The sequence below is a fragment of the Danio rerio genome, chromosome 7 (assembly GCF_049306965.1).
Source record: "Danio rerio strain Tuebingen ecotype United States chromosome 7, GRCz12tu, whole genome shotgun sequence".
Taxonomy (NCBI): Eukaryota; Metazoa; Chordata; class Actinopteri; order Cypriniformes; family Danionidae; genus Danio; species Danio rerio.
In genome coordinates, this window is record NC_133182.1 from 14633035 (window position 1) to 14649833 (window position 16799).

At 35.3% G+C, this 16799-nt stretch overlaps 1 protein-coding gene across 3 annotated transcripts in view; it reads left to right on the forward strand.

The window, feature by feature from the left end:
- Nucleotides 1–1355: 1355 nt before the first annotated feature.
- Nucleotides 1356–16799, forward strand: part of ntrk3b (neurotrophic tyrosine kinase, receptor, type 3b) — a 296182-nt gene continuing 280738 nt past the window's right edge. For all 3 annotated transcript variants that reach the window (XM_073908114.1, XM_002662753.8, XM_017356972.4), the window contains exon 1: nt 1356–1856. In XM_073908114.1, the coding sequence (XP_073764215.1) occupies nt 1609–1856 (248 nt within the window). In that variant the 5' untranslated portion in view covers nt 1356–1608. The remainder of the gene's footprint in view (nt 1857–16799) is intronic.

Consider the following 16799-nt stretch of genomic DNA (forward strand, 5'->3'; position numbering starts at 1 on the left):
TAGTTCAGCTGTGTGGGTCACACTTTATTTTGATGGTCCATTTGTTGAATATAAGTTACATTGCATCTGCATGCAAACTAATTCTCATTAGATTATAAGCAGACTGTTAGTTAAGGTTGGGGTTAGTATAAGTTGACATGTACTTGCAAAGTTTCTTATAGTCAGTTAAATGTCTGTTGAAGGAGCGGTATCAACAGATATTAGGCAGACAGTCTACTAATACTCAAATGGACCATCAGAATTAAATGTTACCACCCGAGTTATGTTATAGTTTGGGAAACACACCCCTGTTTCAGTTTCTTTCTTCTAGTAAAAAACAGTGAGTGATATGGAAAACAGCTATTGACAGTATTTTTGTTCTTATATGGGTATCAATGGCTGCTTTTTTTAAAATTTTTTTTACTTTTTTCAGAATATCTTGTTTTGTGTTGAACAGAAGTAAAAGATTCGTAAAAGTTTGAAACTCACCAGTATACTATAGTAGAAACTAAAGTATTAAAGTTTAGCAGTTACATGCTAAATCATCAATTGACAAGGATTGTAAATACTATAATAAACACTTTATTATATGTTCTAGTATTTACTATAAAATACAGTATTGCTTCTGTGCGTGTGTACACACACACACACACACACACACACACACACACACACACACACACACACACACACACACACACACACACACACTACAGGTTTACAACTATTATTATAATTAATATAATTATCATTAATGTAATAGCAATAAAAGCAATGACTGGAGTAATAATTTCAGTTGAAACTATATACAATAAGAAAGCAGTTATTTAAAATTTTAATAAATATTGAACTGATTTAACTTTTTTTTTACATTTACTGTAATAAGTGATGAATAAAAAAGTAAAAGTAAATAAATAAAAACTGACTTCAAACTTTTGACCAGTAGTATATGTATGTCAGTACATAGTAACTTATATTTTATTGTAACTTTACCTTAATTTGAATAATGCAATAATGTGCAGCTTTTGTAAAACTGCTTTGAAACAATAACTTAAAAAACTATTAAAAAAATTGACAACAATAAAAACTATAAAAAAAACTCTATGAACTTAAATTAAATTGAATTATTTTTTATTTTTTACGTGGGACGCCTTAAAATAAAACCAATTTACAGAAATAACAAAGCCTAGTGCAACCTTAATAAACTAAGCTAGTCTTATAGTAGCCTACCCTCTATCCTTTTTTTGCGCAACGGTCTTACATAAAAGCCTTTGTTGGTCGGGAATCCGCTTCCTCCTCCTCCTCTTGCAGGTGTCAGTCTTAATTCTGTCCAGTAGGTGGGACTTTATACTCGTCATCCGGAGCACCAGCGCTCTCAGCAGTACTTTCCTCCAGCTTGGACACTGAGAGCATCTCTATGATGGACTGTGGAACGGAAAGTCGAGGCGAGTTCTGGCATTTGCACTTGTTCTTTTGATAAGGCGATTCGATTTTGGAGCGCGACCCCGTATCATGTTCCCAGGCGCGCGCACTCTTATGTAGCAAACGCGAAATTCGGACGTTCAGCACTCGCATCTTCATCGGCGATCTTCATCTTCACCATCTTCATCAGACGTCGAGCCAAAAGTCATGGATGTATGGTTGTGTTCGGCGGTTCCAGTGTTCACCTGGAGGCTTTTCTTTCTCTCAAGCATCTTCCAGGGTTATTGGAGCTCCATGCTCGATTGTCCACCAACATGCAGCTGCTCGCCCACTGAGATCTATTGCAATAAGTCCGACGTTGGAAATTTCTTCCCTTTACTTGCTCTGCAAGAGTCGGCGGGCAATGGCAGTAACAATAATGACATTGAAGAGCTCTTCAGGAACATCACGTCCATGTAAGTGAGCTTCTGTGCGTCCCTACTGCGCAAAAATGTAGATATGTATATACATATAAATTTGGCCGACTTCCTTGCACACTCAAACTTGAGGTTTGCGTCAAACATGCGTAATCGTATCAACTTTTATTCTTGCATATTGTGTTAAATTCAAAACTGCATTTCAGACTTAATCAATAAAGATGTCAAATAGCGTATTCTTCTCCTCCTCAGAGGGTTTAAACGCGTTTTAGTATCGCCAAACATTAATATCGATGATCTCAATTGCTGTTTTGCTGGTGCCGCTTTAATGTCGTGCCTCTGCATTCATTAATGATCGTAGCGTGCAAGAACCTGTTTGCTTTAGCATCGATTTTGTTCAGTGCAACCAAGTCGGTTTTTTCACATTAGGACTGAATGAATCCTCCGTTGGAAATGCTCTTTTTGATTTCACCGTGATTATAAGCTGTATTGTCCGGTTTGATCGTTTTGTGGGAGCGCATTGATATTCAGGTCATTGTTGTGACATTTATATTACAGAGGTGGTTGCGGTGATCATTTAACGCTGGTAATGAGCGGTTTGAAGAGAACAGCTGTGCACCAACAGGTTACAGGGATTTCTTTCATTCAGCACCCTGGACAGCTCCTATATTTACAGTTACAGATCTGTTAGACATATATATGTGCACATAAAACATGAGAGAGACTTCTGTCTGTCTGTTTTTCATGATCTAGCTGTCTGTCTGTCTGTCTGTTTGTTTGTTCTTGTCATGGTTTGCTGATACAAGTTTTTATGTGTGAACATGATTTATTTAGTTGTTGGCTCAGAAAATGGAGGGGATCCTTCAAAGTGGAGTTTCTTTCACACTGAAAAAAAAATATTCAAAGATGATTCCTTGGATTTACAATTTTTTTAAGTTAAGTGGTTGCAAACAATTTATTTGGACTGAATTTAAACAAATTAAATTCAACATTAATAAATTTAATTTGTTTCTTTAAATTCAACAATTTTGCAAACATTTATTTTAGTGCAGGCAAAGTGTCAGAAATTCAGTTTTAAAGCTTAGAAAAAGGTTTTTTGGTTTGTTTTTATATGATCTTGTCTAAGATTAAAAAGATTCATCAATCTATTGCTAGTGCAACTATATTGCAATAAAAGCAAGTGTTCTTTCTCTCAGAGTTAAATCGATAGATCACCCAAGAAATAACATTTACATACACTGAAAATAATGATTCAAAGATGATTTCTTGAATTATTTTAAGTTAACTGGTTGCAAACAATTTTTTTGACTGACTTTAAACAAACAAATTAAGTTGAACATTACTTAATTTAATTTGTTTGTTTAAATTTAGCCCATATTAATTCTTTGCAGCTACTTAACGTGAAAAAAAAAGAAAAAAAAGGAGGGGATCCTTTAAAGTTGAGTTTCTTTCACACTGAAAAAAAATATTCAAAGATGATTCCTTGGATTTGCAAAAAAATCTTTTAACAAGCAGTTGTAAACTATTTATTTGGGCTGAATTTAAACAAACAAATGAAGTTGAACATTACTAAATTTGATTTGTTTATTTAAATTCAACACATATATTGTTTGCAACAATTTGCTTACATCTTTTTTTAAGTGCATCAAAGTGTCAGAAATTCTAAAAAGCTTTAAAGCTTCAGAAAATATGTTTTTGGTTTGTTTTCATTTGATTTTGTCTAAGATTAAAGCAATTTATCAACTTATTGCTAGTGCAACTATTGAAATTAAAGCAAATGTTCTTTCTCTCAAAGTTAAATCAATATTTCACCCAATAAGGAACATTTACGGACACAGAAAATAATGATTCAAAAAGGATTTCTTAGATTTTGGTTGCAAAAAATTTATTTGGTCTGAATTTAAACAATTTAAGATGACATCACTAAATTTAGTTTGTTTGTTTAAATTCAGTTCATATAAATTGTTCGCAACCGATTAACATAAAAAAAAATGGAGGAGATCCTTCAAAGTTTGTTTCACACTGAAAAAAATATATTCAAAGACGATTCCTTGGATTTACAATTTGTTTTTCACGTTAAGTGGCTGTAAACAATTTATTTGGGCTGAATTTAAACAAACAAATGAAGTTGAACATTACTAAATTTAATTTAATTTGTTTAAATTCAACACATTTCAATTGTTCGCAATAATTTTGCATACATCTTTTTTAGTGCAGGCAAAGTGTCAGAAATTTAGTTTTAAAGCTTCGGAAAATGTGTTTTTTGGTTTGTTTTCATTTGATTTTGTCTAAAATTAAAGCAATTCATCAACTTATTGTTAAGGCAACTATTGCAATTAAAGCAAATGTCCGTTCTCTGAAAGTTAAATCGATAGATCATCCAAGAATTAACATTTACGTACACTGAAAATAATGATTCAAAGATGATTCCTTGGATTTACATTTTTTTTCACATTAAGTGGTTGTAAATAATTTATTTGGGCTGAATTTAAACAAATTAAATTGAACATTACTAAATTTAATTCGTTTGTTTAAAATCAGCTCAAATAAATTATTCACAACCACTTAATGTAAAAAAAGTCGTTTCAATCCAACCTCAAGTGGTTCCATACGTTTATAAGTTTCTTTATTCTGTTGATCACAGAAGATATCCTGAAAAATGTTAGAAATCTGTAACCATGACTTCAAATGGAAAAAATATATAACAGGGAAGTCAATCACTGTAAAAACTGCAGGGTTCTACACAATTCCTTCATGTTGTCCCAACACTAATCGATTAAGTTTTGGTGAAGTTTTTTCCTCGCCACTGTCGCCACTGGCTTGCATGGTTCGGGATCTGTAGAGCTGCGCGTCGATGGATTGCTCTTCAGTGTTTGGACTCTCAGTAGTGACTAGTAAATCACACTAAACTGAGCTAAACTGAACTGAACTTAAACACTGAAAACTGAACTACACTGTTTCAATTTACTATGATCTTCTATGTGAAGCTGCTTTGACGCAATCTACATTGTAAAAGCGCTATACAAATAAAGGTGAATTTAATTGAATTAAATTAAGTTAACTTCATTGTTTTTACAATTTTAAATGAATTGAACCTAAAATAATTACGTTTTCCTAAAAAATGCTCAAGAATTTTTTTAAATGAGTAGTGTAAACAAGCCGCACAAATCATTTTGATGATTTGATGGTGATAGGTTTCTAACATTTCTCAAAATAACTTCTTTTGTGTTCAACAGAATAAACTAACTAGCGAAGAGTAACAGAATTTTCAGTTTTGCGTGAACTATCCCTTTAAGTTACTAAATTCTAAATTTCAAAGCTAAGCATATGAATCGGCTTTATTTCACAAATATTTTATGTGACGTTCTTGTGATGTCATTTGAAACGTATCCTAAGATTTAAAAGCTCATCATTAAGTTTGCATGAGGCCGTTTTTGAGTAAAGTAGGTCAGGGCATTTGAGAATTAAGAACGACAGGGTTTGTTTGGCCCCATAATGTGAAAAAAAAAAAGACACTAGAATGGACTGACCTTGATATCCATTGAGTGTTGGTTGAATGTTGGTCGCATGGAAATGCACGCTCAGATTTAGTCTCTGCTGCAATGGGATTTTGTTGGGGGAACTGACTGTATCAGTTTAAGCGGGCTACCCGGCGCCATCTGCGGGGGCCCCACTTTTACTGAGGAATATAAATGAAGCACCTTCTGAGGCAACAATCAAAAGACGCATTGATAACCTGTGGGAGCAAAGGAGCTTCAAAAAGGAAGTGCTTGAGATCTGGAAACGAAGCTCGGGTTGAGCTGTTGCCGCTTTTGAAGTTTGTTTCTAAGGTGATTGTATTTTAATTAGCTGATGATGAATCATGGAAACAAACGATAGTTGTGTTAGATATACTGGAGTGCAGATAGAGAACGCAGAAGCTACATGGTGGATTTCTGCAGTGTTTCACAACAGTTTATTGACACGAGGGGGCAAATGGTGTTGATACAAGTTTAAAAAATTGCTGGTTAAATTCACAAACAATGAATTACATTGAATTCTTTGTGGATTTTATGAGTAATTTCTTGTGAATTTGTTTTCAAAATGTATTTGAAAAATCTTTGTTTTATATATTATATTTAATTTGAAAACCATATACAAGTACAGCATCTATGAGCACACCCCATTTTGAAAATAAATATTTTATCTATTTCTATGGGTAATATATTTGCATTTTACATCAAACAGTCTTATCAAATTTTTATCAAAATAATTATAATAAAAAATTATTTGCCCCCCCTTTGATTTTTTTTTTCTTTTTGAAATATTTCCTAGTTGTTTAACAGAGCAAGACATTTTCACAGTATATCTGAAATAAAGGCAGTTTTTAATTTTTGAAAAAACATTTTAAGGACAAAATTATTAGCCCCGTTTTCGATAGTCTACAGAACAAACCATCGTTATAGAATAACTTGCCTAATTACCCCAACCTGCCTAGTTAACCAAATTAATGCAATTAAGCCATTAAAAGACACTTTAAGCTGCATAGAAGTGTCTTGAAAATAATCTAGTCAAATATTATTTACTGTCATCATGGCAAAGAGAAAATAAATAATTTATTAAAGATAAGCTATTAAAACTATTATGTTTAGAAATGTGTTTAAAAAAAATCTTCTCTCCATAAAACAGAAATTGTGAAAAAAATAAACAGTGGGCTAATTAATCACTATATATATATCGTGCCAACGCACGCCTCCCACCAGTGCCGATATACAGCCATATCGCACTGCTACGAGTGTGATATTGCTCATAAATATATATATATATATACTGTATATATTGCATTAGTGCCCCCACCAGTGCTGATATACAGCCATATCGCACTGCTACGAGTGTGATATTGCTCATAAATATATATATATATATATATATTGCATTAGTGCCCCCACCAGTGCTGATATACAGCCATATCGCACTGCTATGAGTGTGATATTGCTCATAAATATATATATATATATATATATATATATATATATATACTGTATATATTGCATTAGTGCCCCCACCAGTGCTGATATACAGCCATATCGCACTGCTACGAGTGTGATATTGCTCATAAATATATATATATATATATATATATATATATATATATATATATATATATATATATATATTGCATTAGTGCCCCCACCAGTGCTGATATACAGCCATATCGCACTGCTACGAGTGTGATATTGCATTTATTCAACAGTTTGACGGCATAATTGTGTACATAAAAGAAAAATCAAACATGGAGAGTCGCAAAAACCCTTTTGTATGAGGAACTACTTTCTTCCGGATTCAAATCATAGGCTGACAGTTAAACAGTTGAGCGTGCATCTTTTAAAATTTAGATCTGTAGTGTCTGCTTTTTGCTGGTTGTATGTGGGCGGAGTAATACACATAGGGTACAGAGGCTGTAGGAGTTCTGATATTGCAGAATATCGCATGGCTAACAGCCAATCAGGTTTTTGAGAACCAGACAGAACTGTTGTATATATATATGTGTATGTATATATATATATATATATATATATATATATATATATATATATATATATATATATATATATATATATATATATATATATATATGTATGGGATGCAACAATACAGTTAGCCTAAAAACGGTACAATACATTCCTTTTTTATCACGGTTTTCGGTTCGGTACGATTGTGGCTGATGGCTGTGTTTTTCTTTTGTTATTCTTTGCTTAAGCAATAGGAACAGTAGGGGGTTAAGGAGGGGGAAAAATAAAAAGCGATTTATTGCAATACTCTTTTATTTTACTTCAAAGCCAAGAAAAGTACACTAGTTTCTTGCTACCCATATGAAACACACCTGAACCAATTAATTAGGACCTGAACACCCCGTGATAATTACAGGCAGGTGTGTTTGATATGGGTTGCAACTGAAATCTGCAGGAAGGTGGATCTCCAGGAACAGGGTTGGCCACCCCTGTTCTAGGCTATTGTATAAAAAATTAAAACTGAAATCTCACAGCTGCTGGTAGCCCATGTACAATCTGAGGAACACATACATTCCTACATTTTGAAAGTAAACATGTGAAGTTAATAAACATACATTGACTATTTCAAATAAACCGCGCCCTCTAATTTTAGAGCATATTGATTGAGGCACACACAAACAGTCAACTCGGAGAGATAGAAAATGCACACAAATTATTTAAATGTAAAACTGAAAAAAAAAAAAAAAAACGCAATCCACAAGTACGTATTCAACCGTGGATGTTGTACCGAATGGTTCAATATTATATTGAGAATTGTGGCATCCCTAATATATATATTTATATATATATATATACATTTATATATATATATATATATACATATATATATATATATATATATATATATATATATATATATATATATATATATATATATATACTGTATATATATATATATATATATATATATAGACACACACAATACAGTGTATTTCGAGACGTCCTGAGCAATAATCAGCTCCATGTTTTGGGCTTGAGCGCCTCCAAGTGCTGTTTACTGCAACTTCAGCAGCTCTGTGCACGTGAACAAAAGTGCCAGTCTGATTGGTGGAGAAGGTCTTGATGCACCACGTCAACACAAAAAAACAAGCATGAGGCGTTTCTCAAGATATTACGCTTTTACGGCAGGCGTTGGTGTGCACATCACATTCCCGCCCTTTATTTAGTCACGAGGCATTAAACATTGATGGAAAATGCAAGCAAGAAGTGTCCCGGTGTGCACAGGCCTTAAGAATAACATTTGTTAATAGTCATGATTTTAATAAACCTCCCTCAAAACAAAAAATCCAGACACATTATGGTAATGAGAATTTTAAGAGAAATGTGCCTAATTCCCATGAACATACAGCAATTCTAATAGTCCTAAAACAGGCTTCATTTTGCTTAATCTAAAATAAAACTCGTATTCCCTTTCCTTTTAACATTACAGTGAAACATGACATATAAATGATACAAGCCTGTACAAATTTTTACTTGCTCACTAAAATGGTCTGGGCTCCCTGTTTTAAAAAAAGACGATAATACAGACACGTTGACATGAAATAGTCCGTCTATTCATATCAAATGAATGAAAGAAAAAAAAGAAAAAAAAGCATCAAATCCCTCATTGCTCTATAGAAACACTGAGGGTTTAGTTTTTGAATAGAGCTTAAATAGTTTTATTTAAAATCAGCCCTTTTACTATATAATCAGCAAATGTATCCCACAATGTAATGTAATAAAGGGCTGACTTACCCTGGTGCTGTACTTTAATTGGAAATGTGCCCATGTCAAGTCCTGTCGGTATGCTAATGGTAAGGTTTCTAGGTCAAAACCAGCACTATAGAGTCTTCTGATGGATAAAGTTCATCTGAAGAAGCTGCAGGGCGTAATGCGCCATAGTGCGTTATTATGTTATGGATATATAGACAGTCGATTCAGATTTTATGTTTGGTTTAAACTGATATTAGCCTCAGATTCTTGAGGCAAATACCGTAATTTTACCTGTTTTACTGCAAGCTCTGGAAATAGCAATTTACTTTGAATTGAATTAAACCGAATGAATCAGGTTTAATTAAGGTTTTCATTTTTGTTCTCAGGTTTTTTTTTTTTATGTTTCTCAAAGGTTAATGAGTGGAAGTAAGTCAAAATAATGTTACACTGAAAAAAATTGATTCATTGGATTTACTAAATTTTTAAAGGTAACTGGTTGTAAACAATTTATGGGCTGAATAAAAACAAACAAAAAAACTAATTCGATTTAGTAATGTTCAACATTATTTGTTTGTTGAAATTCACCCCATATACTCTATCTGACTAAAGTCTTGTCGTTGATCTCAGTTGTAAGAGCTGCAAATAATAACTTGACTTCTAGTAGATCATTTGAAAAAAAAGGTAGATTTTTCAGATGAATCATCTGTTGAACTGCATCTCAATCATCACAAATACAGCAGAAGACCTATTGGAATTCACATGAACCCAAGATTCTCACAGAAATCAGTCAAGTTTGGTGAAGGAAAAAATCATGGTATTGAAGGCATTGAAGATAAATCCAAATAATCTTGATGAACACTGGGTCATTTGAGTCATTGCAGAGATGTATGGATGCAGTCCTCCAAGCTCATTGGAGTCAAACACAATATTAATTATTTTGCCACTGCACCATTACTTTATATTATATAGTTTACATTACTTCTGTTAAGTGACAAGACTTTTGTCTGAGCAAAGTCAGACCTGTTCTAATTAAATAATTAAAAATCAAGGCATGATCATATTTCATAAAGGTAAAATAAGTGTAATCTAGAGGCCTATGCCTTTCATATAAGCCACTTCTGATACCAAATGATCAACTAGAAGTCAAATTACTATTTGTTGTTCCTAAAACTTGGATAGGTGACAAGACTTTTGTCAGGAAGTGTAAATCGTTTGCAACCAGTTACCCTAAAAACATTTAGTGAATCCAATGAACCATTTTTTTTCAATGTATTATGTTGTGATATGACTATATAGAAACCATTTTATCTATATTACCTCAGATTCTGGAAATAGCAATATACTTCGAATTTAATTGAACCGAAAAATTTTTGTTTAATTAAGAGTTTAATGCAAAATATATGCAATTAAGCAAGGGCGTAGAATTGGCATGGATGGAGGGGAAATGTCACCACCAATATCCACCAATTACTAAAATGTCCCCACCAATAGTTTAATCGCCTTCAAACTAAAATAATGCTGTCAACCCTTAGTAACCAAGATGTGCTCAAAGAGTTAAATCCATAGACATATATAATACAATATAATACATAATAGGTATAAAATGGTTACATTTCAACACATACCTCTCTAAATGTCTGTACCGTCATACTCCTCAAACCCAGAGTACAGTAAAATCCTGTAAATTAACTTTTTGCAGCAAAGGACGTGGTTCATTAATTGTTTTTTGTATCATTAAGTGTTTAAATGTTTTTAAAAGCACGAAACAGAACTTGTGCTGTTTAGTAGCCTACATGCACTCTAGGGATGTATGTCATCACCAATACTAAGAGCAAATCTACGCCCTTGGAATTAAGTCAATTTCGCTTAAAGTAAAAGTTATGGATGGATGTAAAAGTACCAGCACTGAAAGTATCCATTCTTTTAAACTGATATATACATGTATTATATCATATAGCACCAACTGTTCTGGCATATGTTTTACACAGCAGATGCCATTCCAGCTGCAACCTAGTACTGGGAAACACCAAGGGCTCTATTTTGACGATCCATGCACATAGTCCAAAGCGCATGGTGCAAACGCATCAGAATCCACTTTTGTTTTTTTTTGTAAAATTCCTCTTCGTGCCTTGCCACATGGTCTTACGGGGTTGAGCTTATTCTCTTAATGAGTTATAGGTGTGTTATGACTGCCAATCAGAGTCCTATCTTCCATTCCTCTTAAGAGTCAGTTGCGTCATGCTATGGTGCATTTGCTATTTACATGGCGACTTTGTAATTGGAAAAACTGAGCACTTCACTATAAATACACCAATAAAACAGTTAAACAGCATCTACAGCGTGAGAATGAGAGATGAGCCTCCTTATTATTTACTTTAGCTTTTACTCTTGTAGATAGGGAAACGTGTTGTACGCACAGACATCTATTAGCCTATACATAATTATTTTCGTTTATTAAGCGCAAAGATTTGTTTCAAAACTATTGCCTTGCTAGTGCATTGCGCTGAGTGTATGATAGGGCTCCATGTATTTAATATTTCTGTTTTCAGTTTTGTAAATAAATTTTCTGATTTTTGCAGTATTTTGGTTGTCGTTTTGCTATTTTGCCACCAACTCACCACAGAATGTAATCACATCAAATGTTACCTCTTTTAAACCCTAGAGCCAAACTTGAAAGTCGTAACAATGCCCAACATATGTGGTTATTTTCTATTTATATCTCTTTTGAAACATAGTATAAATCGCAAAAATCCAGACTTTTCTCGATATCTCTCATTCAGTTTTTTACGTCCTGCCCTCCACCTGAATTTCGCATGTCACCAGAACCAAATGATTAAAAACAACCCATACACACTCATACACTACGGCCAATTTAGTTTATCCAATTCACCTAAAGCACATGTGTTTGGACTGTGGGGGAGACCGGAGCACCCGGAGGAAACCCACGCCAACAACGTAAAGACATGCTCCACACAGAAACACCAAATGACCCAACTGGGACTTGAACCAGTGACTTCTAATGAAAAGTCTAAACTTTACAGTTTTTATAACTAATTTCCATCAAAGTTTTCAGTTTACTCCCAAGACTAAGTGCAAGATAAGTTCAAATCCTGAATTAAATGAGAGTTAAATATCTCATTAAAAAGATCACATCATGAAATAATCATCTGGTAGCTGTGGGAAGTTAAAGCGGAGGCACAGATCTCACTTTGTTTTTTTTACCCTTGGTGTCTGTTTCTCAAGGCGGTAAAAAACAAAGCTACATATAGTTGAATGGCAGCAGCAGTGGTGTGAAAACAGCGCGACGCCACAACGCCACTCTTTTCAACACCGTCGTGCAGATTTCGTCTGCCACCACAAGAATCCACATTATTCCAACATGAAATATTGAACACTTTCAATCCGTGAACAAAATTCCTTTGATCCTCCTTTTTTTTTCTAGGTCACATAAAAAACCTACATGCCACAAATTCCTTACCAACACGTCTATTTTTAGATCCAAATTTAATTACGATTTCCTCTCTTCGGAAGCCTATATTTGCACACATAATGCTAGTAACCATTGTATTTTGAGACTGAAGTTTTGGATACACTCCACAAAACATAATCCTCAACCTGCTGCATAGCACACTTGAATAGATCCCAGCTGCAGAAATGTAAAGGTTCACATAATATCATGAAATGAAATCTGTCAGACATCCTCCCCTTATTTTTTCCCCAGGAATATGAGTAGATATGGAGATGGAAATTGAAATATGGCAGAAAGATTGTAAATGGAAAATGTCCTGTCCTATTAAAAGTGTGTACGGTTCTTGTCATGTGTGAGATTCTCCAAGGGCTAAGGGAATATGTGAAAAATAGATGTATGGAGGTGTCGGAGAGTCTGATTTGACATATATTACATGAAAAGACTGTCACTGCCGCTGTCATCATCGTATTTGGCTTTATATAAAATGTCTCTGTTATTGTAATCTATCTCAGGCAATGTGATTACTTAGTTCAGCCGTGTGACTTCATGCATACTGACTCTGGCTCAGAACTGTTCAGTGGCAACTTGGCATTGGCATCCTCGCTATGATTAAATTTTGTAAGTAAATAATTTGAAATATTGAAAAAAATATATATAAATAAATAAAGAATAAACATGTGACACTCTGATGCGCTAATAAGTACAATTATTAAATAAAAATAAATATCCTAAAATAGCAATTGTTTTACCTGTCATAATCGGTTTTGAAAATGGCAGTTCTATGTGAATTAATCAGGGTTGTTTATTTTAAGACAATATTTTAGTTTTTGTAAATAATAATATCAAAATTTGATTTTATAAGTTGTAATAATTTGAGTACATTCATCCATCCATCTATCTTTGTATCCACTTATCCTCATGCATTCATCAATCCATCCATCTGTCTGTCTGTCTGTCCGTCCGTCCGTCCATCCATCCATCCATCCATCCATCCATCCATCCATCCATCCATCCATCCATCCATCCATCCATCCATCCATCCATCCATCCATCCATCAATGTGTAACCATCTCACTATCTATCTTTCCATCTGTGCATCAATCCATCTGTATGTACAGTATATCCATTCATTATCCATCCATCCATCCATCCATCCATCCATCCATCCATCCATCCATCCATCCATCCATCCATCCATCCATTCATCTGTATATTAATTTGTCTATCCACCTAACCATCTGTGCATCCATCCATCTATATGTACAGTATATCCATCCATCACTCCATCCATCCATCCATCCATCCATCACTCCATCCATCCATCCATCCATCCATCCATCAATGTGTATCAATCTCACTATCTATCTTTCCATCTGTGCATCAATCCATCTGTATGTACAGTATATCCATTCATTATCCATCCATCCATCCATCCATCCATCAATGTGTAACCATCTCACTATCTATCTTTCCATCTGTGCATCAATCCATCTGTATGTACAGTATATTCATTTATTATCCATCCATCCATCCATCCATTCATCTGTATATTAATTTGTCTATCCACCTAACCATCTGTGCATCCATCCATCTATATGTACAGTATATCCATCCATCACTCCATCCATCCATCCATCCATCCATCCATCCATCCATCCATCCATCCATCCATCCATCCATCCATCCATCAATGTGTATCCATCTCACTATCTATCTTTCCATCTGTGCATCAATCCATCTGTATGTACAGTATATCCATTCATTATCCATCCATCCATCCATCCATCCATCCATCCATCCATCCATCCATCCATCCATCTGTATATTAATTTGTCTGTCCACCTAATCATTTGTGCATCTATCCATCTATATGTACAGTATATCCATCCATCACTCCGTCCATCCATCCATCCATCCATCCATCCATCCATCCATCCATCCGTTTATATGTATATCCATCTGTCCATCCAACTGTTTATCCATCTATCTATCAGTGCATCCGTCCATCCATCCATCCATCCATCCATCCATCCATCCATCCATCCATCCATCCATCCATCCATCCATCCATTCATCCATCCATCCATCCATCCATCCATCCGTCCGTCTGTCCATCCATCCATCCATTCATCCATCCATCCATCCATCCCTCCCTCCCTCCATCCATCCATCCATCCATCCATCCATTCATCCATCCATCCATCCATCCATTCTTATGCATACCCATCTGTGCATCCACCCATCTGTATGTACAGTATATCCTTCCATTATCCATCCATCCATCCATTCATCTATGTGTATGTATATCAATCTATCTAGCCATCTATCCATCTGGTCATCTATCTATCCATCCATCCATCCATCCATCCATCCATCCATCCATCCGTCTGTCCGTCCATCCATCCATCTATCTGTATGTATAGTATATCTGTATGTATATCATCTGTCTTTCCATCCATCATCTATCCATTCATCCATTCATCCATCCATCCATTCATCAATCTATTTGTGTCCATTAATCATCCGTCTGTTTATCCATCCATCCATCCATCCATCCATCCATCCATCCATCCATCCATCCATCCATCCATCCATCCATCCATCCATCCATCCATCTGTATGTATAATATATCTGCATGTATATCCCTCTGTCTTTCCATCCATCCATCCGTCCGTCCATCCATCCATCCATCCATCCATCCATCCATCCATCCATCCATCCATCCATCCATCCGTCCATATGTATATCCATCTGTCCATCCAACTGTTTATCCCTCTATCTATCAGTGCATCCATCCATCAGTCTGTCCGTCCATCCATCCATCCATCCATCCATCCATCCATCCATCCATCCGTCCATCCATCTGTCTGTCCATCCATCTATCTCTATGTATAGTATATCTGTATGTATATCATCTGTCTTTCCATCCATCCATCCATCCATCCATCCATCCATCCATCCATCCATCCATCTATTCATCCATCCATCCATCAATCTATCTGTATCCATTAATCCATTCATCCATCTGTTCATCCATTCATCCATCCATCCATCCATCTGTATGTATAATATATCTGCATGTATCCCTCTGTCTTTCCATCCATCCATCCATCCATCCATCCATCCATCCATCCATCCATCCATCCATCCATCTATCCATCCATCTACAGTATCTGTCTGTCTATGTTATTTATACCATCTCAAACAAAAGAATTTTAAAAATAAATTGGAGCAGAAAGGACATCAGCAGAAGAGGCCAGCCCTTAAAAGTAAAAAATACAGCATCTTAGGAGGCATTATAATGATCAGTCTACCTGTTGGAGCAGCTGTTGTGTCACTAGCCTGCCTGCGGAGTCTAAAAATGCTATCTACGTAGGCAGCACACGAGATTTACACAGCCATTTACAGGCTCTTTATGGAATCTGACAGTTTGGCCTGCATTTTAACGGTGGATTTTAAAGTGTTTTATCTTTTATTTTGATTTGCAACCAATTATAGTACTTCCCTGGTCGGCTGTATGGTTAGTTAAGCTCGGCACAATGTTTTGATTGTTACTACACACTTGACAGTAGGGTCATTACACATGTTAAAAGCACCCATTTTTGTAGGAAAACCTTTGAAATTAGTCATTTAGCTGTTGATTACAGGCACTTTGCATGCGTTTTCCCTCGATCAAACTTAAAGGTATCAAGTATAATAAAAAAAAGGGGATCAAAACTGCTTTTTATGTGTTCCACAGGGACCACAATGCAAATGCAACACTTCCAAACCACTATTTCACAGTTGGCCTGCGTGATTTCTCACAGTGATCATCCGTTCCTACTTTTTTTTTTTTTTTTGATTCAGAACGTACTTGGTTAACACTTGTAAGTGCGCGGAACTAGAGGAAGTCAGTGTACACTTGTTCACGCACACAAAACACTCTACGACTGCTGTCCCAGCCGGCGGGTTTGCAAATTACCATCAACAGCATGTATGTACCAGGACCCCAGATGGGACGTGCTTTAAACACACTTCATTTTCACAGCCGAAAGTTTCCCAGATTTGCATGCTGTATGGCACTTTGGGCTTCTCGCCAGTACAAAAGAGAACGTTCGAGGTTACTAAAGTAACCCTTCGTTCCCCGAGGAGGGGAACGGAAGCACTATAAGTGGATTTGATTGTAAAATCCACGCATTGGGAGGTTCGGTTCAGAAGCTACTCGTCTGAAAGAGTATTGAACGGGCCAATTAAGAATGAATTGGCAGCGCAAGCCTGCGCAGGTGAGC